Genomic DNA, 25,798 nt, shown 5'->3' with positions numbered 1-25,798 from the left:
GATGTTTTTAGTTGCGTTCTCGCTGAGACACAAATTGAGGAATCCATTTTGTGAATGACGTTATATATTTTATTAATTTTGTTATAATGTTAGATTATTCAAGCGAAACATTTCGGTCGACATTGCAGTCGTCATCATCAGGGAGCAGTTATCTACCTACAACCCAGAAGCCAAGCAATCATGATGTAGTATTTAACTTTCAATAACATACGACGAGGGCAGAGTGCGTGGCCACGGTGACCAATATGGCCGCCAGGACCTGGAGCATGTCTCCAGTGGAGTGTCGCGTGAGAACTGCGCCAAGGCTGCTGCGCCGTGGAGCGCCGTGATGCGCGCTCCGGGGCCGCAGGTGTCGCCGCGGCCTGATTGGCGGAGCATGATGCGTGGTGCGTGGCCACTTACCGCAGCCCACTTGCCCCGGCGAGCATGGTCTCTGCTGGCGCCTGCTGAGGCGAACACAGAACCAGTCCTTGCAATAGTACAGCATGTTCTAGGCAAGTGGCGATTTAAGAGGCGGCAGGGCTCGGTTACTCAAACTTTCCCTGCCAAACGAAAGCACGAAAAGAATAATACATAAATTACAACGTAAATACTGTGCCTTTTCTTCCGATGCTATCCATAAATCGTCTTATTTAAGTATCCAGCTATAGTAGGCCCGCCTGTAATATGAGAAAAACGCGTGGACTGTCCTATGCGGTGATCTTTGATATAGATGAAGAATCTAGAAATTCTAAAAATATTTACAATAATGTTGGAAGCAGTTCCAAATATCTATTATAGATCGTGGAAATAAGCTAAACGTTATGGTGGTTCGTCTGAAACGTGTGATAGTTTTATTATATACAGAAAACTATACTGACACGAATGATATATCCTTCATTCTTGAAGAACTAAGATTCGGGATACATTCTATGAATGACTTGTATAACCGGCATGTGAATAAATTAGAAAAGTAAATAATCTTTGTGATTATATTACTCACAACCCAATATTAAACTACTGAAAATAATGTGCTCTGTGACTGAGTACATGGAGAGTAAAGGGAATAAAATATTTTATTTTAAACTAGCCTGACATCTTAATTCTAATGCCAATTGTGCCGAATTTCATCAAGAGTTGCCCAAATTGTTATTCAAGGGGTATAAAAGGGTAATTAGAGGGGAGGGGAGAAGCCAGAGAAAATTTCAAAATTTCACCTGGGAGAGCAAAAAAAACTGCTTTAAAAGGTAGTAAAGTAAAATGGGAGTAGTTGTTCCTAAACATCATGTAGCCGGGAAAAAAGGTAGGTTCTACAGTATTTTAAATAATTTTTTTGACATCAAGTGAGAAAAATTTCAGCAAGGAATGAAAAATTCTCCTTAAAGGGGTGAAAAATGTAGATGGGGTAGTTTTTAAAATATCAATGTTCAATAAAAATTTTTTTAATTGAATCATATTACAGTAATTTCCCTCCTTTAGTGTGTAAGATCTTATGAAGTATCAATACTATACTTTAATTGGTGGGAAATGTAGAAAAGGGTGGTTTCGAAATCTTATATAGATACTTTGATAATTAATTAAATGTAGACTTAATTTTCTCTTCAGCCATCAGTAAGAATGGAGCCGCAACTTTTCAAATGCGCCCGCTTCTTCGGGTCTTGGACACTAAGTTCCTCCCCTTCTTTCTTACTCCTTTCACCACTTTCCCCCTCCCTTCCCCTCCCCTTCCTTTTACTTCCCCTTCATTTTACCTCCCCCTCTTTACCCCTTCCTATCTCTCCCCATATTTTAGTTCCCACTCCTTAATCCCTCGCCTTCATTTTACCTCCCCTCCTTAGTCCTCCCCTCCTTACCCCTCGCCATCCTTTTACAACCCGCTCCTTACCCCTCACCCCTCCCCCTCCTTTACCCTCTCCATCCTTACCCCTCCCCCTAATTAACATTTCTCCCTTCCTTACCCCACCCTATCCTTACCACTACCATCCTTTACCCTCCCCCTACTTACCCTCCCATTCCTTTCCCCTTCCCCTCCTTACCCCCTCCTTTCCTCTCCATCTCCCTGAGTTTCTAACCCCAAATTTCTCTCCCCTCGACCCCTCTTTTCCCCCTTCCTTTAACTCATCTTGGGTGAACACCCCGTATACTGAGTTCCTTCCCCCTACTTCATCACCCCTCTTCTACACTCTTTCCCCCTCCTTCTCCACTCCTTCGTCTCTGGTAAAAAAGGTGGGGGGTAGAAAAAGCACGCCTAAAGGGGAGGGGACAGGCAGTGTAGAAACGAAAAGTACGTCACGTGAGGCGGGATTTCAAAAGTTAGAGTCAACCTCCCCTCCTCTTTTTTTTTTTACTGCAATATTGTGATGTGTACTATAGTTCTGTGGAGGAGTTCTTTATAACTGTGGAGATGTGATACAGCCCTGTGGAGCTGTGACGTAGCTGTGGGAAAGTGTGCTGTAACACTATGGAAGTGTTCTATAGCACTGTGGATGTGCGCTGCAGTACTGTGGTGTCGTGTACAACTATAGAGGTAGGTTGTATCACTGTGGAGGTGTGCTGCAGGGTGGCGCCAGGCTTTCCTGACCACAGAACCTGCCTGCTGCACCAGAAGCTGCAGATGTTCAACTGCTGCGTCGAGAGGAGAGCTATGAGGGAGCGTCTGGCGGTGTCCTGGTCCAGTCCACAGCCTCTCGAGTCAGGTACTCTCATGCCTTGTTTTGGTCAGTTTATTAACTAGCCCGAATCACTCGCCAACTACTGTCATAGCATCACTTATCCCCATAAGTTTAAACCCTTTCGTAGAACCTTGCAATAGGTGTGTGCCCACTAATGCCTTAACAAAGAATTTGAGACATGAGTGTAAAACGTTAAAACATTTTTTTGTTGCCAAAATATGTATTAAGGAGCAGTTTTAATTCAAGAAGTTGAAGTGCGGAGGTGCGTCCTCGTTGGCAGTATGGTCAAAGTCTCGCCGATGAGTGTGGCGCAGATAATCGAAAGGAAACTCGTATATAGTGCCGACATGCTAGAGGAGCGTGTTATTGTTAAAAAATATTTTGGTTTTGAGAAAACATATTATTTTAAAGACAACAGCAGTGATTTATCACAAGCAAGGCTGGTATTATCACAAGACCGCAAGGCGGCAAACAACATTTTTATCCAATTAAAAATACTGAAAATAATGTTTAATATACACGTGAGTTAATAGGATAAGGTACTGGAGGACAAGTTAACGCTCCAAAATATGACACGGCCAGTGGGGCTGATGGCAGACACGCCTAAGGTGTCTCTCGGTGTGGTGGCCCCTCCCTCCCCCTTGACCCCTGACCCCTGACCCCTGACCCAACAGTCCCCGCGCACGGCTGCTAGTTGCGGCATGCCAAATATTTAAATATATTCTAAGTGACCAAAAAAACATAAAACCACCTTATTCATTAGGTCTACCCTTACCACAACAGGAATGTGATCAAAACAAAATATTTTCTATACCTATACATTAATATCAAAAACAGCCTAGCTAAATGGATTAAGTAGTAGTATATGATCATAGCAATTCATTAAACTTAAAAGCATTTAAAGCTTTTTTAATCAGATTATAAACTTGTGATGTGAACAAACACTGAAAAATTAATCAAAGAGTTGGTTGCACATGACGTTACTAAAACTATCACTTAAAACTAAAGACACTAAAAATTACAATTTAAAATAACCTGAATGCTATTGCATAAGAGCCTTAAATCTATTAGCATAAAAATAAATAAGTGGTACCACGAACTTTAAAAGACTTAACATTAAAAATCGATTGGTCAAGTGAAAGTTCTCAAAATAATTACATAAATTCACACCTAATTTAAATACATAAGTAGTTTACAAATGTATGTTTTTTTTAATATAAAATTAACTTATTTGCATCATCCAGGGATCGAACCAAGGACAGGAATAGATCGAATCAATCAGTGTATTAATTGCAAATTTTTGAAATGAATTTTGGATTTTTTTTTCCGGAATTTCTAGCTAAATATTTACGAATTTCCAAGATTATGCCCAAATTTCAAGACGGCGGGGCGCCACACTAATAATAAATTATTACTTAATTCTAGTGGGTAAAAATCATCCAAAATGGTGGCAGTGCCCTCTAGCAGACGAAAACAAGAGGGCGGTCATGATGTCATACTAACTGTCGATATATATATACCTTGGCATAAGTGGTGGGAAGGATCGGTCGCCATTTTTATATTTTTGCCCTCACTGGGTTCGGATCAAAGACTCCGAGCTCCATGACATAAGCGCGTTTTTTAAATAATGTTATTAATATTAGATTATATAATTTTTATGAATTTTTTATTTTTCCGAATTTATATTATAAAAATTACGGATTTTCAAGATGGTGGCCGTAACTAAAACTGCAACAGTGACGCCATAATTCAAATGGGTGGAAAATTCGAGAAAAGAAAATGGTAGAATTCAAAATGTAAGAATATTGAAACTGTTGGCATTTTTGAGGACTAAACAGGAAATTTGCCCTTGAAACGGGAATTTTTCCCTCGAAATAGAGAAATATTTTATTTTGCAAATGTTTTGGGATTTTTTGGCAGAATTGTTTTTTTTTTTTTTTCAAAAATGGAGATTTTGGCGAATTTTGGGCAAATTTTGGTTCATTGTTGGCCAATTTTAAGGTCAAGGTCATCCAATATGGCCACCGTGATGTCACAAATTAAGATGGCGGACACAATCTTCAATACTTGGCCTGCACCTGTTCCGGACATACGTTTGTACACTACTTACATAACATGTCCTTATTCCTTACTCTCTCTCTCTCTCTCTCTCTCTCTCTCTCTCTCTCTCTCTCTCTCTCTCTCTCTCTCTCTCTCTCTCTCTCTGTGTGTGTGTGTGTGTATGTGTGTGTGTTTGTGCGTGCGTGCTACTTCCAATTAACTGAAGGCGAGCTTGACTTCATCAACGCCAAATTAATAAAAGTGTCCTTGTAAATTTAGGGTTTTTTATAAAAGCATATCTAAAATTTCTTGCCAAAATTAAATATAATCTTACATGCACTTTTGTCGTCGGGAAATTTCTCGGGAAAAAGTTTACCAAAATCTGCAGCACTAAGAACCACTTATATTATGTTTTTTTGTACTTTCAATAGGTCGTGTCTTTATTCTGAGTTGTGTAAGATCTCAGGTATGGCCAGACCATTGAATTAACTTTTTCATAATTTTTTTTTGTGCGTGGACGCTGTAATTGTAAAGTCCTCTTCTTTACAGTTGGCATTTCATAATTAACTTCTGTCTTCACAGTGATGGTTGGTTCTTCCCTATTTTTAAGTTCATAGAGACGACTAGTGATTGGTTTAAAAATCTCATTTTTCATTTCACATGAATGTCTGGCTTTTATAGCAAGTAGATATTTTTTACGTACAGACTGAATAGCTCGATGAAGGTCACTGGCCAAGTCCGACATTCTACTTGCTGAAAACATATTGCAAGACTTACTTTTATACTTTTTTATTTGTATTCAAGCCACTGGCATTTTTTAGGACTATAAATGGAACATTTTCCCTCAAAACAGTAATATTTTCCTCGAAATATAAAAAATTGTATTTTTCGAATTTTTTAAGATTTTTGGCATATATTCCCTCCCCCCCCCCCCCCCTAAAACTGGAAATTTTGGCGAATCTTAAGTAAATTGTAAGAAATGTTTGGCAAATTTTGAAGGTCAAGGTTATCCAAGATGGTCGCCGTGATTACAGAATCCAATATGGCGGACACAATCCTTGATTCTCACTTCGACACCAAGCGCAGGAAATACATTTATATACAACTATGATAAAATTGTTTATATATTCAATGTTTTGTTTCTCCCATGTACATCAGTAATTACAGCTGAATATTGTGGTAGCAATCAATGTGTGGTTCCAGTAATATAATTGAAAAGGATGCATAGCTGTGCAGTGTTGATGGCTCGTGACGACCTCTGTACGCCTACTGAAGCTGTTGCCTTGGTGTGGACGCAGATTCTTCCGACGATGAGGAGTTCTTCGACTGTTGGGCAGATGAGCCGCGCGACACCGCGCGGGACAAGCGGCCTCGCCACAAGCACTCGCTGTGGAACCAGCCCGTGGGGCGGCTGGAACGACACGGCGACCTCAGACTGCTGCACACTGGCGAGCACCTCTACATCCCCGTGACGCAGGCGAGTGCAGCTGTAGTCACATTGTCCTGCACTCCCTCCATCCACCACTCTACCTCCACTCCACAATACCGACAAAGAATTACCAATATTGAATATACCGGTGACTGAGAATATTATAAATAGAAATATTTCAACTGTAATCATTAAATGATATTGCCTATAAAATTTAATAGTTACAGCTTATCTTGGGAAAATTTATATCTTTACTGTATTGAAATTGTAAGCAACATATTGTTACAAATATTATAGAATGATTTTTTTATCAAGTTTATGCTATATTAACATAGTAAATTTTAACATGACGTGGCCAGGGGTTGTTGTTAAGATGTTAGGCTGTAATTTAATGGGAGCCACCACGTGTAGGGGCACGTGGACCCCGCAAGACTCCTATCCCAGGGCATGACGTCGCCCGTGTGGAGACGTGACTCGTTTCCCCCGAATACTGCCTATGCAATAACCAGACCTACAGCCCGCTCTCAGCGTCGGGCACGCTTTAATCCCTACCGTGGGCTCTTAGGGCGTCCCACACGCCCCTAGGTACTCGGGTAACACACACGTGGTCAATCACAACACAAGATACGTGTCCGGGTTTTTATTGGCCTTGCATACACATAGGCACGATAACTCTTTACATACTCCTAATCTCGTCGTTTAACAGTCAAAAGCCTTACGGCGCAATAGGCTTAGGTGAGGCCGGCCCCCACATGGCCGTGCTAGATTGTTCGCGAAAGTTTCAAGTCCCGTTACCGGAGTTAACAGATATTAATCAAACAGTCGGCTCCCGAGGTAGGCCCCGGGGATGCACGAAAGCGTTTTAGAATACTTACGAGTCGACAGAATTACCGGATCAGTTGAATATCAAAGTTGAAGTCCCCGGAGTGCGGCGTGCTTCCTACCTCGGTGAGCACTAGAGATCGACTGGGGCGAGCAATGGCCGTCGGGGTGGCTAGACAATGACGCAGCGCGCCAAAACGGATGGTACCGTTATTCGGGCCGGATTGCGCCGAGGCTTACTCAAGAAAACCCTAAAAGCTATTCTTTAATCTCTTACATAGAATTATAAAATATAAGAATTACATTAGAAATTTATTATGCAGTTCTAAATAAAAGATGAAGATCAGTTTTGCGTTATGGCCTCGGCAAGTCTACGTCTCTGGCGGCCTGCAGGATATTTCATCAAGACACTTAAAATTTACGTTAATTATTGAAATGACAAGTATTATAAAATAACAGGGGTTAAAAAGAAAAGCGAATTACAAACATCCAATCACTAATAATTTAAGGGCACGAAGCACTGATTCTACTGCGCCCTCTTCCTGTGGTTCGCGGCGCACCTCACACGCACACACACACATGTCGGCGGGAGATTCAAACGCCAGGGAAGGAGTGGAGTGGCAGGGTGTGATGGCATATCAAGCTGGGCGTAGCCCCGGACGATGTCAATTGCCCCCCCCCGAAAGTAGCTCGATATGGCCGCGCGCCGTCGACAGTTGGGTGGGCGTTGCCGCTGGTGTTTACATCTGCGCCGGCCGGGCCGTGGTGCGTCATCTCCACGACGCAGCATTGGGGTGGCGCCGTCGCTTGGCGTGGGCGGAGATTGTACCCATGCCCCGAGTCCTGCCTGTCCGTTTCTCCCTCACCCGTTCCGCCCTCCTCGCGTGTCTCATCCGCGGGTTCCTCCACCACTACCCGGAAGGACGAGTCGGCCAGTGAGTAGTGGAAGGGCCACTTCGGGTCCTCCAATGGGGAACTGTCTGTCCGCTCCCCCTCATCGTCTGGGTGCCAGATAAGGGGGTTTGGGAGGCGATCCTTCTCCGTGCCACATACGTCTTCCCCTTCCTCGAACCCGTAGAAGTCTTCGTATACGCTTTCTGTGAACAGCCGTCTCGCCTGGGTGGTACATCCTGCCTGTCGGACGGGTGATATCATTGGTTCTTCCGGAAAACCGGCGAATCCCGGCGTCTCGCCGCTAGTGGGTGTGGAGTTTGCTCTTTGGTCCGCGGCCAGACCCGTCGACGTGGCAGTTGACGTCGTCTCTGGTTCGGGACCCGGCCCGTCCTCTTCCGGAAACCCGGCGAATTCCGGTGAACTGTCGCTAGCTGGGTTGGGGGGCTCTCTGCGCGGTGACTCCACTTCGTGGCTCGGTATGTCCGCGTCTGTCCCTTCCTCTGCCGGTGCCAACCTCACAGTGTCCCTATGGTATTTAACCACTCGGCCGGTGGGTACACGTAGCAATACGGCTGTGGTGCCGGCTGTTCGTACCACTGGTACGGGGCCCACCCACTTCGCCGCCAGCCCGCGCAATACTTCCGCCCACTGGCGGAGAGGGGGTGTAGCCTGGCGTATACTAGTTGCCCCGGACTCAGTGTCGGGGGTGGTGACGTGGAGGCCGGCGTGATGCGCGCCTGATACTCCGCCTGTCTGCGCCGCGCCGACTCCCGGGCCGTCTCCGTGCGCTCCGCGCGTGCGTCAGGCGTGACCTCTTCCTTCTCCCCCCGTACTTGCAGTACCCGGTACTGTCCTGGAAGTGGCAGATTACGCCCCTGTACTAGGGTGGCTGGTGTCTCGCCGGTAGCCTCATTTGCCATGCGCCTCAACCAGTATAGAATATCTGGAAGATGAACGTCCCAGGTGGTGTGGTCCTCTGTTAGTCGCAGACGCAACTGGGCCTTAATTTCCTGGTTGCGCCTTTCCGTGGGATTCGCTCTGGGATGGTACACAGGGGTCGTATGTGGTATGACCCGCCACTTTCGGCACAAGGCTTTCCACTTGCGCCCCGCGAACTGCGTACCGTTGTCAGACAGGAGCACCCAGGGGTAACCCCACCGGGGGAAGAACTCCGTTTCCAGTGCCCTGGCAATCGTGCTGGCCCGGCAGTTTGCCAGCGGAAAGGCCTCTACCCACCGGGTGAAGCAATCGGTGACCACAAGTATTAACCTCTTGCCCCGCGGGGTACGGGGGTATGGGCCCATGAGGTCGAGGGCCACGGTGTGGAAGGGCTCTGTGGGCCACCGGGGTACCTGTTGTTCGCGCCCGTCCGGCCGGCGGGTCTTGTGCCGCTGGCAATGTTTACAGCTGCGTACATTGTCCCTGACGTATTTGCTTACTCCCGGCCAGTGGAACCATTCCCGTATTGCCCGTAGTGTCTGATCGGTACCGGGGTGTCCTGCCAACTTATTGTCATGCAACATGGAGAAGATGTGCCGTCGTGCCTCTCGCGGTGCGTACGTCCGCCATCTTGCCTGTGGCTGCCCCGCCGGGTGGACTTGTAAACATCCGTCTACGACACAGTACCCTTCCACGGTACCCTCGCCACACCTATGGACCAGCTCCTGGGTGTGCGCGTCGGCGGTTTGTACGGCTCGTACAAACGCTTCTAGGTCATCGAGTTCAGCCCCCGGGGGAAGCGTGGGAGGTGTGGCCAGGTGCATCGCGCAGAGGCGTGTGTCTGCCTCGGCCCCTTGATGTTCGTGCCCCTCATGCCCCCGGGTTGGCGGTAGTAGCTCTTCCCATTCCACGTCATCTCGCACCTGTACCGTGTGGTCCGGGTTCCGTGATAGCTCGTCGGCCAATTCATTATTCTTCCCCGCTACGTGTTCTACTGTGAAATCCAGGGCTTGGAGAAGCATGGCCCACCTTGTCAGCTTAGAGCGGCGGCCCTGCATAGTGGCGAGCCACTTGAGGCACTGGCTGTCTGTCCTCAGAATAAAGCGCTGCCCCTCCAGGTGCGGGCGGTAGCGTCTTATGGCCCACACAACCCCGAGACATTCGCGCTCATTGATGCTGTAGTGACGCTCCACATCCCCGAACTTAGCGCTCGCGTATTCAACGATCCGTGGCTCGCCCGCCTCGCCTAGCTGGAGTAAGATGGCGCCGACGCCCTCCTGGCTTGCGTCGGTCTGCACTATGATTGGTTTATGTGGATCGAGCCTAGCCAGTGTGTGACATTGACGGAATCGGCGTTTCAGTTCGTTGAATGCGTGCTGCATGGCGTCGGTCCACCTATAGGGTTTCTTTGGTGACAGTTGTTCCGTCAGCGGGGCCGTCACGATTGAGAAATCGGGTATGAAGGCCCTTAACCAGTTGGCTAGCCCAATGAACCGCTGGAGTTTGCGTGTGTTCGGGGTGGGTTGGTTGAGTATGACCTCGAGCTGTTGTGAGGTAGGCCTGTTGCCGTCGGCATTCACCACGAGCCCCAAAAAATCTAACTCCGTCGTCCCCAGGTGGCATTTTTCCCTGTTGCAGGTCAAGCCGTGTGATGCAAGCCGTTCTAGCACTAACGCAAGGTGGTGGGCGTGCTCCTCCCACGTCTGTGACCACACGATGATGTCGTCTAAGTAGGCGGCCGCAAATTTACCTGAGTATTGTCCAGCACGCGCGTCATCATGTTCTGAAAGGTCGCGGGAGTGTCTTGTAACCCGAAAGGCATCGCTCGGAACTGGAACCTGCGCCCGTCTGGGATGGTGAAGGCAGTTTTTGGGCGGTCGGCGGGTCGTATGGGCACCTGCCAATAGCCAGATTTCAGGTCCAGTGACGAGAACACTTTTGCGTTTCCTAGGCCGGCTATCTTGTCCGCTATATTCAACAGAGGTGGGGGTGCATTAACTGTGACCTTGTTAATGGGCTTAAAATTAACACAAAATCGGGCAGTGCCGTCCATTTTCTCTGCAAGTACAATCTGGAAGTTATACAGGCTCTCACTTGGCTCAGTGATACCGTCCCTAAGCATTTCATTGACCTGTCTTAGGATAGTTTGCCTGCCTGCGTACCCATAGCTACCTGGTGGAATGAACATTGGGACGTGAGGGTGAGTGGAGATGGCGTGTTCGGCCACTGTGGTCCGTTTAAGGGGGTCTGCACTCGCGAACACAGTACTCTGTTGGTCGAGCACACCCTGAATCAGGTCCCGGAATGCGGGAGGAACCCCATGCTTAAATCCGTCGAGACTGACCTTGACATCCGGCGTCGGTGCGGCCCTTCCGAGCCCGTAGACAGTGCGGCGGCCTTGGACGCCCACGTGCACCCGGCCGTCCCGTACCTCGATCCTCACGTCCTGCTGCTGGAGCCAGGGCTGCCCCAGGATGACGTCGTCGCGCAGCCCGGCGATCACCATGGCTGTCGTCGTCGACCGCTGGTCTCGGATGTCGACGTGTAGCGTCGCGACGCCCTGCGTCTGGCAGACGTCTCCGGCCGTGGCCAGCTGGAGTTGGCCCGGCTGGCGCTCGTACTGGGCGTCTTCCAGGAGGCGTGCGGCGACGCAGTTGTGGCTGGCGGCCGTGTCAACCAGCGCGTTCACGGCCCGCCCATTGACGTGGATCGGGATGCGCAGGAGGTCGCCTTCGTCGGCACTGACGTGACCCAGTAGGGGGCCTGCAGGTGCGTGCTCGCAGGCCTCGGCTGTTGTCGTGGGGGGGGAAAGCGTCGGAGTCACTGCGCTGTCCCCCCGCGTCCGTTTCCCGACTGCCCCGGCGCCTCGTGGTCCGGACGGTAGCGGTTGCGCACTGGGCAGTGTTGGTGCCAGTGGTAGGTGCCCGCCGGGCAAGTCTGGCACTGTGGCGGGGGGCCCTCCCCAATGGCCCGTCGACGCCACGCCGGTGGCGACCGGTTGTCTGGGCGTGAGTTGTCGCGGCGCGCCTCTGCCCGCGGCGCGACGTACGTGACTACAGCTTGGGTGGTGTCGGTCGTCGGCTCCGTGCGCGCCGGCGTCGCGGCGCTGGCTCTGGTGGGTTTGAGCGCCTTCAGGTCCTGTTCCATGGTCCGCGCGAGCTGGACGAATTCCTCCGCTGAGCTTTGGGCCGCGTGACATAGGTGCGGGCGGATTTCCGGGCGCATGAGTTCAATGGTGGGTACTAGGATTTTTTCCGGCGCTTGCGTCGGGAACAGGCGCTTGTACAGGCGTATTTTTTTGAGTATGAACGCCTCGGCCGACTCTGCGTGCCCTTGTTCCTGGCAGAACAGCTCCGTGCGCACCTTGAACTCCGTCCGCGCGTCTGCAAACCTGGCTTCTAACCATCGGACGAACTCCGGCCAAGGCATGTCGAATTCGTGGATGATCGTCCACCACGTTCTAGCGTCCGCACGTAGCACTCCGCCTACTCTCTCGGCCCACTCTTCCTCCGGAACACCATAGCGACTCAACCTCCCGCGGCACGCGTTGAGAAACTGCCTAGGGTCGTCACTTGTACGGCCTGCGAAATCCGGGAGTTCGACCTGCCCTACCGGGGTTGCGTGTCCTCGGGTCCTCGGGGCGGGTTGCTGTCCCTTGACCATTCCTCCCCCTGCGCGCCGTGCGCCCTGACACTCCGCACATATGTACCAGGTGTTCTCGGTGCTGTCCATCTCCGTCCGCGTGAGACACGCCACGTGCTTGAACGCACGGCACTGTTTACACCACACGCCTTCACGTGTTCGTCCGTCGCAGGTTACGTTAGTACACTTGAAATAGTCCGATACGGCCGCCTTCCTTTCCCCCGGCGGACTGTCCCCCCGTGGCTCCAAACAACTACACGTGTCCGCCCAGGACCCGCCTAACAGACCTCCCACGTGTTTCGATCGCGCGCACTTAATGCAGTACATCTTGTTCAGGTTGTACAGAACTTCCGTCTTCACCTGACTTACGTTACAGTCCGTCCGCGTACAGTACGGCATCGTGCTATGGCTGGTGTACTGCCTAGTCTGCTCTCGCCCCGCACTCCACAAGTCTGTTCACGCCCTTGCTGAATTCTTGTAAGCGCGCGCGCCAAGGGACGGTCACGTGGCCGTCGCGCCAGAGTACCGTTATCCGCTCCGCTCGCTCCGTCGCTCCGTGCAACAACAGCACATCTCCCTCGCGCCTCGGTCCTAGTTATTCCTGCAGTTTTGTCACGCCCCACGTTGGGCGCCACATGACGTGGCCGGGGGTTGTTGTTAAGATGTTAGGCTGTAATTTAATAGGCGCTACCACGTGTAGGGGCACGTGGACCCCGCAAGACTCCTATCCCAGGGCATGACGTCGCCCGTGTGGAGACGTGACTCGTTTCCCCCGAATACTGCCTATGCAATAACCAGACCTACAGCCCGCTCTCAGCGTCGGGCACGCTTTAATCCCTACCGTGGGCTCTTAGGGCGTCCCACACGCCCCTAGGTACTCGGGTAACACACACGTGGTCAATCACAACACAAGATACGTGTCCGGGTTTTTATTGGCCTTGCATACACATAGGCACGATAACTCTTTACATACTCCTAATCTCGTCGTTTAACAGTCAAAAGCCTTACGGCGCAATAGGCTTAGGTGAGGCTGGCCCCCACGTGGCCGTGCTAGATTGTTCGCGAAAGTTTCAAGTCCCGTTACCAGAGTTAACAGATATTAATCAAACAGTCGGCTCCCGAGGTAGGCCCCGGGGATGCACGAAAGCGTTTTAGAGTACTTACGAGTCGACAGAATTACCGGATCAGTTGAATATCAAAGTTGAAGTCCCCGGAGTGCGGCGTGCTTCCTACCTCGGAGAGCACTAGAGATCGACTGGGGCGAGCAATGGCCGTCGGGGTGGCTAGACAATGATGCAGCGTGCCAAAACGGATGGTACCGTTATTCGGGCCGGATTGCGCCGAGGCTTACTCAAGAAAACCCTAAAAGCTATTCTTTAATCTCTTACATAGAATTATAAAATATAAGAATTACATTAGAAATTTATTATGCAGTTCTAAATAAAAGATGAAGATCAGTTTTGCGTTATGGCCTCGGCAAGTCTACGTCTCTGGCGGCCTGCAGGATATTTCATCAAGACACTTAAAATTTACGTTAATTATTGAAATGACAAGTATCATAAAATAACAGGGGTTAAAAAGAAAAGCGAATTACAAACATCCAATCACTAATAATTTAAGGGTACGAAGCACTGATTCTACTGCGCCCTCTTCCTGTGGTTCGTGGCGCCCTCACACGCACACACACACATGTCGGTGGGAGATTCAAACGCCAGGGAAGGAGTGGAGTGGCGGGGTGTGATGGCATATCGAGCTGGGCGTAGCCCCGGACGATGTCAAACAAGAGATTATTTTTCAAACATATTAACCATAAATTAAAACTTTACTGTCCACTTAACTTTATAAACACTCATATTTTAATCAACAATTTGATAATTAAAGGTGGTGCTAGTAATTTTTACTGTGTTTATCTTTTTTAAGTTTATTTTAAGTTTTCAACCAGACCCTCCACATTAGTGCTTATTCCCCACTTTGAAACAATCGGAGCATGTCAACAAAATCATCAAATGAATCCTGATTTAGTTTTATAGACAGGACCAGGCCTTGTGAGATAGTGTTATGGAGTTCATCAATGTTGGATTGAGCTATGCGGTACATTCAGCTATGGAGTACCCACAGAGTTTCCTTCCTAGGAAGCGAGATTACCTATCCTGTAAACTCCTGGCTTGCTGTCCTGAACTCATAATTAGACATTGTCTTGGATGATGTCAGGTTGATTCCAAGGGCAAACTAAAGTAGATGTAAGCTCACTACTCGCAGTGTCTAGACAGACTGCAGCCCTGTCTTCCTGTGAACAGATCACATCTTAGATGCCACTCTTCTCCATTACTCATTTGACAATTAATAATAATGATCATGAGGTTGACGTCATTTACACCTCCTTGCATTGGTCGCTTCTCTCTCGCCACATCGTCCTCCAGGGAGGCATTTGGTACCATCTGCATTTTGCTCCGTCTGGCTACAATGGCTCCAATCGTCAGCGAGAGGTAATTTATCTTTTGCAAGAAACTTGTTGCAAGTAGTTCTGATTCTTGCCAACAGATGTCAACACATGTTGTGTGAAAGTAAATAATATTTACTTTTATGTGTGATGCGGATGCTCTCCCACTGTCGCAACAGAAAAAAGGCTTCGCTAGACCTCAAGGGGAAGCTGACACTGTCTTAGATGATAAGTGTTGCTCAGCTGTTTTAAGGCACATGATTAAAATATTTTGTTTAGTTTTAATGTGGTAACAGCAATAAAATATTTAAATGAACTGGAAAAACTAATTCATGTTTCGTTTCGAAAAAAACAAACAAAACAACATGTAACAATTTTTTCTCATGAATAATAAGTAGCACATGGAGAAAACCAACTGAGATCAGTAATTATTACATTTAGGTGATTAATATATATATGTTATGCATATCATAATAATATGCTTAACATATTATATTAAATATGCAAGCATACGTTTAAATGTAGTCTAGTCTGTAGTATCATACCCTTCCAATGAGATTGTATCCTAGTGTATTCTGCGTTTGTATCTTACCAGTTTGAATTTTCGCCCATTCTTTAAATGTGCTTCTTTTTTTAGAATGTGCTTCCAAAAGTGCTTACATTTTGTCAAAAATGCTTCGAATGGTTTTTTTTTAATGTGTTTTCATATATGGTTTTTTTTTGTCAAATGTGCTTCCAAATATGCTTCCTTTTGGGACATGGTTTTTTTAATGTGTTTCCAAATTAGCTTCCTTTTTTTCGAATGTGCTTCCAAATGTGTTTCCCTTTGGTCAAATGTGCTTCCAAATAAGCTTCCTTTTCGTGAATGTGTTTCCAAATGTTCTACCTTTTTGTCGAATGTTCTTCCAAATGTCCTTCCTTTTGTTGAATGAGTTTCCAAATGTTCTTCCTTTTATTAAATGTGCTTCCCTTTTGTCGAAAATTTGCTTTCTTTTTGTTGATTGTGCTTTCTAATGTGCTTCCTTTTTGTCAAATGTGCTTTAAATGTACTTTTTTTCCGTTAATTGTGCATCATCATAATGTCTGTACTCAGAACTGATTACTTAATGGTCCAGCACCTTTTGGTTCTGTTGTAAGCATATATAGTTGTAGAGGTATCATCCAAGAAGGCCTCGCGGTTCTGAGACGTCTGCTCTAAATGCCTGACATTGTACATGTTCTGATTGGAAGGCACGCTGAGTATCGACGAAAAATACCTCTTGGTTTTGAGACACGTGGCATATATGCCTGACATTGTACATGAACATATCGAAAATAAGGCCGCTTAGCTACTGGCTGTATGTACCTGACCACCGACTGGTCGGACTCTCTTCGCCTTCTAACAAGAACGAAGGAATCGAGATATGCTAGTAATTTGCTTGGTTTTGTATTTGTAGAATTTACATACTAAAATTTTTATTTGTAATTTTTCGGTATATTTCTTGAAATTGGCATTTTGATGTAAAATTGATTTTATATTTAATTTAGTACCTTAATTGTAATGATCAAGGGTCGAACTAAGGACAGGAATAGAATAAATCAGTCAGTAAATTAATAAGTTATTGTTTTGATGATATTTGGAATTTTTTCCGAATTTCTAGCTTAAAATTACGGATTTTAAGGACAGTGGATATGACATCATTAGGTATTCAAAATGGTGGCTATGACATTCTTAGGGTCAAAGTCATGACCTCAGTGGCTTAGGGCGGCTTGTTAATGGGGAATTTAATTTGCTATGGGGACACATCAAGCCTGTGACATTTTTTGGGGGAATTCAACTATTTTCTCTCAAAATGAGAACTTTTTCCCCCCTCTCTTTCTCACTCTCTCACACACACACATACATATATATATATTAGATTTATTGGCGGATTTTTAAAATCGAAAATTTGTCAAATGTCTACAGAATTTGAGTCTTTTTTGGCTAATTAGGCAATTAGGCTAATGTTGAATGTCAAGGTCAAATGTGAAGGCATCAAAGACGGTCATTGCAAAGTCACAATAACACCCCCCATGCACTCTCCACTCCTGTGCTACAGCTGCCAATTGCACACTACTGTCAAGGTGCCAGAAGATGTGCTCGCACGACCACGAAGGCAGGCAGAAGCAGTGAGTGAGCGTGTGTGGCAGGCAGAGGTAACGAGTGAGCGTGTGTGGCAGGCAGAGGCAGTGAGTGAGCGTGTGTGGCAGGCAGAGGTAAAGAGTGAGCGTGTGTGGCAGGCAGAGGCAGTGAGTGAGCGTGTGTGGCAGGAAGAGGTAACGAGTGAGCGTGTGTGGCAGGCAGAGGTAACGAGTGAGCATGTGTGGCAGGCAGAGGCAGTGAGTGAGCGTGTGTGGCAGGAAGAGGTAACGAGTGAGCGTGTGTGGCAGGCAGAGGCAGTGAGTGAGCGTGTGTGGCAGGCAGAGGTAACGAGTGAGCGTGTGTGGCAGGCAGAGGTAAAGAGTGAGCGTGTGTGGCAGGCAGAGGCAGTGAGTGAGCGTGTGTGGCAGGCAGAGGCAGTGAGTGAGTGTGTGTGGCAGGCAGATGTAAAGAGTGAGCGTGTGTGGCAGGCAGAGGCAGTGAGTGAGCGTGTGTGGCAGGCAGAGGCAGTGAGTGAGCATGTGTGGCAGGCAGAGGTAACGAGTGAGCGTGTGTGGCAGGCAGAGGTAACGAGTGAGCATGTGTGGCAGGCAGAGGCAGTGAGTGAGCGTGTGTGGCAGGCAGATGTAACAAGTGAGCGTGTGTGGCAGGCAGATGTAAAGAGTGAGCGTATGTGGCAGGCAGAGGCAGTGAGTGAGCGTGTGTGGCAGGCAGAGGCAGTGAGTGAGCGTGTGTGGCAGGCAGAGGTAACGAGTGAGCGTGTGTGGCAGGCAGAGGCAGTGAGTGAGCGTGTGTGTCAGGCAGAGGTAACGAGTGAGCGTGTGTGGCAGGCAGAGGCAGTGAGTGAGCGTGTGTGGCAGGCAGAGGTAAAGAGTGAGCGTGTGTGGCAGGCAGAGGCAGTGAGTGAGCGTGTGTGGCAGGAAGAGGTAACGAGTGAGCGTGTGTGGCAGGCAGAGGTAACGAGTGAGCATGTGTGGCAGGCAGTGGCAGTGAGTGAGCGTGTGTGGCAGGAAGAGGTAACGAGTGAGCGTGTGTGGCAGGCAGAGGCAGTGAGTGAGCGTGTGTGGCAGGCAGAGGTAACGAGTGAGCGTGTGTGGCAGGCAGAGGTAAAGAGTGAGCGTGTGTGGCAGGCAGAGGCAGTGAGTGAGCGTGTGTGGCAGGCAGAGGCAGTGAGTGAGCGTGTGTGGCAGGCAGAGGTAAAGAGTGAGCGTGTGTGGCAGGCAGAGGCAGTGAGTGAGCGTGTGTGGCAGGCAGAGGCAGTGAGTGAGCGTGTGTGGCAGGCAGAGGCAGTGAGTGAGCGTGTGTGGCAGGCAGAGGCAGTGAGTGAGCGTGTGTGGCAGGCAGAGGCAGTGAGTGAGCGTGTGTGGCAGGCAGAGGTAAAGAGTGAGCGTGTGTGGCAGGCAGAGGCAGTGAGTGAGCGATGTGGCAGGCAGAGGTAACGAGTGAGCGTGTGTGGAAGGCAGAGGCAGTGAGTGAGCGTGTGTGGCAGGCAGAGGTAACGAGTGAGCGTGTGTGGCAGGCAGAGGCAGTGAGTGTGCGTGTGTGGCAGGCAGAGGTAACGAGTGAGCGTGTGTGGCAGGCAGAGGTAACGAGTGAGCGTGTGTGGCAGGCAGAGGTAACGAGTGAGCGTGTGTGGTAGGCAGAGACAGTGAGTGAGCGTGTGTGGCAGGCTGAGGCAGTGAGTGAGCGTGTGTGGCAGGCAGAGGTAACGAGTGAGCGTGTGTTGCAGGCAGAGGTAGTGAGTGAGCGTGTGTGGCAGGCAGAGGCAGTGAGTGAGTGTGTGTGGCAGGCAGAGGCAGTGAGTGAGCGTGTGTGGCAGGCAGAGGTAACGAGTGAGCGTGTGTGGCAGGCAGAGGCAGCGAGTGAGCGTGTGTGGCAGGCAGAGGTAACGAGTGAGCGTGTGTGGCAGGCAGAGACAGTGAGTGAGCGTGTGTGGCAGGCTGAGGCAGTGAGTGAGCGTGTGTGGCAGGCAGAGGTAACGAGTGAGCGTGTGTGGCAGGCAGAGGTAGTGAGTGAGCGTGTGTGGCAGGCAGAGTAAGCGAGTGAGCGTGTGTGGTAGGCAGAGGTAACGAGTGAGCGTGTGTGGCAGGCAGAGGTAGTGAGTGAGCGTGTGTGGCAGGCAGAGTAAGCGAGTGAGCGTGTGTGCAGGCAGAGGTAACGAGTGAGCGTGTGTGGCAGGCAGAGGTAGTGAGTGAGCGTGTGTGGCAGGCAGAGTAAGCGAGTGAGCGTGTGTGGCAGGACCCCGTGCCCAAGACGGAGGACCAGATAGAGGAAGACGCCAACGTGCTCATCCAGCTGGGCACAGACTCCGAGGGCGTGGAGCTGCGAGCCAGGATGATGAGCGCTTCCCTGCTGTCCGACATGGAGTCCTTCAAGGTCAGTGCTGGCCGGCACCCTTGAATGAATGTTAGTCGATTTTCCAAATAGTTACATATAATGCTGAAAGTATGTTGTGCACAAAATATATTTTAATTTTATTTTTATGTTTTTTTATGCCACCAACCAACTCACATAATTCCAAACAAAACATAGATTATGTATATCGAAATTTCAATCCAAATCAGAAAATGTTTCTAAATTCAATCTCTGGTGGTATCCACGTGAATAAAGTCCATAACATAAACTGCACACTTTGTAGGATTACTATCAATGCAAACATGAGTGAATAAATTGAGTGCATCAAATATAAAACTGAACACATATATATCATCGAGAACAATTAATGCATTCAATTAATTCTAGCAGTATTACGGTGTTCCGTAGGCAGAAGACACAACTTAGAAATGGCCATCCTTGTGGTTCATGTTGTGTTTCGAATAGTTGCAACTCGTACTAAAATTTCAGCCTTCGTATGCAGCTTCACTTGAGAGCTGTAAGTTTGTTAATCTTCACCAACAAGAAGTCAGTTAGCTGAAAATTGGGAAATGAATTCTTCCATTTTGCATGCTGCTGCCAAGTACATAGGTACTCTTTAAACCAACGAGCTCAAAAATTCCGTAGTAAAAATTCTAAAACTTGCCCTAAGGTTAAGGGAATAGGGGTATCAGCAGGAAAATGATGATAGATATGTTTCAAGCTTAGACGTTAACATCGATCCAACCATTTTGTTTTCACAGTCCTTGAAAGTTTGACTTTTCATTGTTCACTATTTTTAATGATCTCATTGCATTTACCTAGAATTATAATTTGGGCACTAATTTCAAAATTTCAGCATGGCGGCTCAATAACGTCACCTGCTGAGTAAGCGTTTTACCTTCTTCCAGTATTATTAGTTGACACGGCCTTGATACAGGAGGAGTCTGAGTCACTCCAATTGCATAGCGACTACTGCCTGTTTAGAAATTTTGAACTGTTTAATATTACTTTTTTATGCATTGGTTGTGTGGCACACAATTTACTTAACATTAATTCTCAACATGCATTGTGTTTCTAGTAAAATACCTCATACATTCATGCTTCCCTTTATAATGCAGATAAGTGTAGGGTAATAAATGGTGTGATTCCAAATTAAGAGTTCGTGCAAACAATGTGGCATCATCTTGTAGTTTCTTTCAGGCAGTTTCCAGTACCAAAACTTTTGTGGCAATTACTTTGAATTTACATGCTGCTTGTACATATATGAAAACTCTTTTCTCTGTGCATCTCAATCAGGAATTATTTGTCTTACTATACTTTTTATTTTATATTAATTGTAAATATTGCTTAATGAGTCACCAGCATGGCTCTAACCACGACTCTATAAGTTTGTATACTCGTTTGCATGCGACTTTTTTTTTTTCACATTAATAAATCTTGATCACATATAACCATATATATTCTTCCACTTTGCTTTACATTGCAATTAAAGGCCACAACATATAACAACTTTCTTCATATATAAGATTGTGTTTCTCGTCTTCAGCTACCATCACCTGATTCATATTCCATCTTTGGTATATCGCTACTCTAGCAAGCCATTTAGTAGATCATTAGTCCTTCGCAGTTAGCAACCATGAATGTTATACTATACTGTCTGTGGCATAACCTCAGTTTGGTAGCGAGTATTGTTTGTGTGTCCAGGCAGCTAACCCGGGAGCTGTTTTGGAAGACTTCATTCGCTGGTACTCCCCGCGGGATTGGATAGAAGGGGAAGAACAGGATGACTTCGGCCAGAAGAAAGGTAGGACTGTGCACGCCGGGCCATGACCTCAATGTCTTGAATGTCTGTGGGAGAACTCACAATGTTAGGATCTGGCATTCAAATTGGGTTGTCTAATTGTTTTTGATAATTTTATTGGTAAACATTCTGGCTATGATGCCCCTGAATTGTATTTATGTGAGAGAAATGACCATTTAGGGATAGTAGTGTGATTTGCTTCATTATTCTTAAAAGCCCTAAGTGCTATTTAGGTCCAGAGTTATGCTTCTCTTTCCTTCGCCGACCCCCTTATATCATCCAGAGTAGTTAGAGGGGTTCAGCGCGTGCCTCCTGTGGGATGTTTATGAATTGTGGAGCTACAATCCCCTCTCTCCCCGCAGACATGTTGGAAGAGTGTGGTGGGGGCTAGCGAGGTGTGATGTCATTGGCCAGACAGTGTTATGTCATGTGTGCATACACTGTTTTTACTTTCATGGCAGGGTAGTGGCGGGTAGAGAGATGTAGGCGGCCAGCAGAGCGATCTGTTGGGTCAGGTGACTCTGAGGTCCGTAACGAGACTTCTGTGGTATTACTTTGTGTTATTGAACCTATTCTCACTCCTCTTTCCTCCGTATCTGTTCCATAGTATCAGCAGCCTTCCTCTTTGGTGAGAAATTATTTCCATAAAACCCTATATGTAGTTATTTGCTGCCTTATTTGCTGCCTCTCTGGGGTGCGTGGCTTCAATATCGATCTGTAGTCTACTTAGAGAGGATTTCAGCCAAGGGCGCCCATATGATAATTTGTAGGGGGGGCCAGACTTAGGGGTATTAAGTATTTTTAATATTTTGGAAGACTAACTACGGCTTGTTATTAGCCATAAAATAGTTCCAGTTCTGACCCTGTTAAATTTTTTTGTCCTGTTACTAAAATACTAGAACACAGTACTCATTCGCCATAAAAAACTTTATTGGCTACTTTATTAATTAAATATTAACTATTTTATTGAAACAAGTGAATTTTTAGCAACACAAATGCAGGAATACAGTCCTTCAACTCATTGCTCTCTTTACCCCTAAATAAATGTCACGTACAAATTAAATTAAAATAATTATAAAGTTTAAAACGTGTAGGTCAAAAGATTTAACTTTGGGAGAGAAATGATTTAAATATGTTATCACAGTAAGAAAATAGTTGTTTTTAAATGTAACGCCAAACTACGCTTATAATTATAGTCAAAAAAAAATTTATTTTCAACTGTTGTTTACCTTTATCACGGCGATATTGTATCACACAAAATATTCCCTCGTTCACAGTTAAATGAATATTAGTATGTTTCGATATGAATCATAATTGCTTATTATTTAGAATTAGCACAGATGGATTCAGTAGTCGAGGACTATAAGTTTATTTAGTGATAGTAAAGCTTCAAATTACAAATGTGAAATCTGTTTACAATATTCAAATAAGATATAAGTTACTATCAAAAGGAATTGTTTCAAATCATGTAACTTCAAACTCAGTTTAATATTATCAGCTCAAATCATGTTATCAATGAGTGCCTTTAAACAGTGCTTACGGCTATTTTTGCTCAATGGTGTCAGCAAATTGGACCACTGGATATGAACTACACTTAAGGGACAAGGTAAATTCTCAAAAGTAAATTGCAAAGTTAAGTTATTAATCAAACAGCAACTTCTAATTCCATCTGATCAGACACAAAATCAACATTATAGTTAGAAAAAATTAAAATTTAGTTCATGCCAAAAATTATTCACAATAAAATTAAATTGAAGATGAACTTCTGAAAATAAGTGTGATCTCAGATTATATGAAAAGAAAATTATTTACTTGATCATCGATAGTTCAAGGGACTCTCGAAAATTGTTCAAATGCTATACAATATACGACGACAACCAACCTCCGTCAGTACATGCGAAAGTATGACGACACAGATGACCTCTGGCTCTGCAACACAGCTGTGGGTGGTCCGGGAACTATGGCTGCTCACTGCCGCTGCATCCTTCCTCGCAGTGGGAATGTCTTGTTCGTTACGCACCAGTGGTCGACTTCGAAGTTCTGTGTGAAACACGGCACCCTCAACTGCTTCTATATCGCCACCGCCGGTCAATCGTTGGCCTTCCTTCCTTCCTTCCGGCTGGAGCGGTTTTGATATGAACTTGCAGAAATTCTTCTCCTCAGCTCGATTCTCTTCAGTTAAAAATGTTGATCGCTGGCATTACAGCATGTTGAACAGCGTCAGTAATCAGTCTTGCAGGCTGTAAACTTAGTTGACTGGTTTCATTCGTTTCCGTCATGAAAATTTGATAGTTCGTTTCAAAGCAAGCAATAGATCGTGAATAAACCCTATCGTGGTTGCAGTTTATCACCTACGATGATTCAAATTTGATGTCACAATAATCTAATTCATTAATACTACTTCTGCCACATTGCTTTATTAGTAAAAACTTGAATGTCAGTCGAAACTATAATAAAATCTTGCAAAATTGATATCTCGTGGATAATCAGAAGTAATAACGATGTCTCTACAAAACCGTGGTAGAACGAATACTCCTTCATTCTAAAGAATGTACTTTTTCCTTTGCTATTTAAACGACTTTCAGATTTCAAAACACAAAACATAAGCTGAATGTCCTAGCTATCGCTATTCGCTGGATATGCAAGTTCATCTTTTAAAAATTAAATTTATTGTTTAACACATGAATTTCAATGGGTTATTTATAAAATATAAACATTTTATAAAACAAGCAAAGATAAAAAAAAGAGGGATTTCATATCAGTGTCTAAACACAATCATAGAGGATTAACCTAATTTAAGTTAACAGAATTGTTAAGTAGGAGTAAAGTATAAGAATTTATTTTTTAAGTTTCTACTAAATCTAGACCAGATGCATAAAACTGTAGACCTAAAGACTATTGAAAAATCTCTGTTTTGAGATGTTATTTGTGAACATACACATTATTATGACGAAAAAGTAGCAAAACATTTCGCCGTCTGCAAGCACATGTCAAATGTCGCGTCGTCTAACTCTGACTGGTCTAAATCTGTTGTGTTGTGTTATCGCGTGAGCTTGGGCGGGATTACGAAGGGGAATGACTCGCCACGGGCGTTGCGCTTGAACAGCGTTTTCTCCTTGTACACAACACCTTATATCGCAGCAGCAGAAACTAATGCTTGAACTAACATAAAAAATGTAGTAGACATGTAAAAAACGATATACAATAATATATTCGTGTTGAACCACTTCTACATAATACCGAATTTAAATAATTTTCTTTAAAGTAAAACACCTGACTACACTATATTATTTTTTTCCTTCCCTGAAAGCTAGGGGGGGCCACGCCCCCCCCCCCCCCCCCCCCCCCCTCTGCCCTTGGGTATGGGCGCCCTTGATTTCAGCCTTTTCATCTTTACTTTCGTCCGGACAGGAATTGCTCCACTTCACTTGTGGAAAGAAATGAAATGGTTTTAATTTTTTTGGTAACCAGTCTGTGCCACCTCTCTGCGTGCCGTCTGGCGTGAAGGTGGTAAGAACACATATACATTATTTAAAAAGTTAAACAAAGGGGCCAGAACATTGAACAAGTTAGGCCCACTAAACACTTTTTAGATGTAATCAATGTTGCATTGCATGTATATTAATATCAATATGAAATTTTTGAAATAAAAAGGTTGTATTATATAATGTACATGATACAATTCAGTTTGCGATTTTCTAACCCAGCACTCTCAGGCATGCACCTTTTTCGTTCTGGGGCCTCCACACATACACTGTAAATGGATATGCCATTTCATCGCGACAATAAGGTGGTTAGAGACCTGGCAATGCCAACATGCTGAGGCAACCTATCTCAGCATCGTAACCACCAAAATACGCCCTGCCCACTCAGCTAACCATTTATTTGACTGAAGTAAAAAGCCTTGTGACTTACATTTTGTTGGTACCTCCCCCGATATTTCACATAAGTCTTCAGTCACCCAAAGAACTTATGATCTGGTAGAGGCCTATCCATCCTATATAACTGTACCATAGCTGTGTTGCCGCTCACTGCAGGGATAGGGATCCCTCAAAGCCTGCCCCAAGCGATGAGAGCACTACCACCAGTACGAATCCTACTCTAATACAATCCTGCTGTCAAATGTATAAGTAGGCTTGTTTCATATTGTTCTTGCTGAGTAATATTGAATTCACAGAAAGTGTATTTGCCAGATGACCTTATAAACAAGAAAAGTGTCATTGTTTCTTCTTGCCATTCACTTATTGCTATATAGTTGTCAAAATGTATAAATGTGGAAAAAGTCTGTTTTGCACAATCTTCTGATGGAATCATATGGTCTTCAGTTTCAGAACTTGTACCTGTATTTCAGGTCGATACAGCAGCTAAAGTACCAGCACTTGTCTATGGTTATATGATCGGTGGAAACCCTGGAATAGTTTCTGTTTACAGAAAATCCAGATGTGATGCTTTATAGCGAAGCGAGGCCTAAGTAGTTCGAGAATCAGAGAATCAAACAACAAAATTTTATGCGAAAACGAATTGTTTTTACTTTTGTCATATGTATGGCAGAATTTAGAAACATTTTCTGTGTAAAAATGCAAAGGTTATTGTACCTTTCCGAATGGGCAACCTTAATATACGTTACACCTACAACGACCACATTAACACCGACATGATGTTTCAG

The 25,798-nt window shown here is 45.9% G+C and overlaps 1 protein-coding gene across 2 annotated transcripts in view; it reads left to right on the top strand.

Moving 5' to 3' along the window:
• LOC134539496 (rab3 GTPase-activating protein catalytic subunit) overlaps nucleotides 1-25,798 on the top strand; it is a 161,007-nt gene that overhangs the window by 117,685 nt on the left and 17,524 nt on the right. The window contains exons 9-12 of one of the 2 annotated variants that reach the window (XM_063381572.1): nucleotides 2,539-2,675; nucleotides 6,029-6,168; nucleotides 19,215-19,352; nucleotides 21,036-21,135. In XM_063381572.1, coding sequence (XP_063237642.1) covers nucleotides 2,539-2,675; nucleotides 6,029-6,168; nucleotides 19,215-19,352; nucleotides 21,036-21,135 — 515 coding nt within the window. Of the gene's footprint in view, nucleotides 1-2,538; nucleotides 2,676-5,989; nucleotides 6,169-19,214; nucleotides 19,353-21,035; nucleotides 21,136-25,798 lie in introns of both variants that reach the window. The other variant, XM_063381571.1, reaches the window with a different exon arrangement.

This window comes from Bacillus rossius, chromosome 15 (genome assembly GCF_032445375.1).
Source record: "Bacillus rossius redtenbacheri isolate Brsri chromosome 15, Brsri_v3, whole genome shotgun sequence".
Lineage (NCBI taxonomy): Eukaryota > Metazoa > Arthropoda > Insecta > Phasmatodea > Bacillidae > Bacillus > Bacillus rossius.
This window is presented reverse-complemented; position numbering and strand designations above follow the sequence as displayed.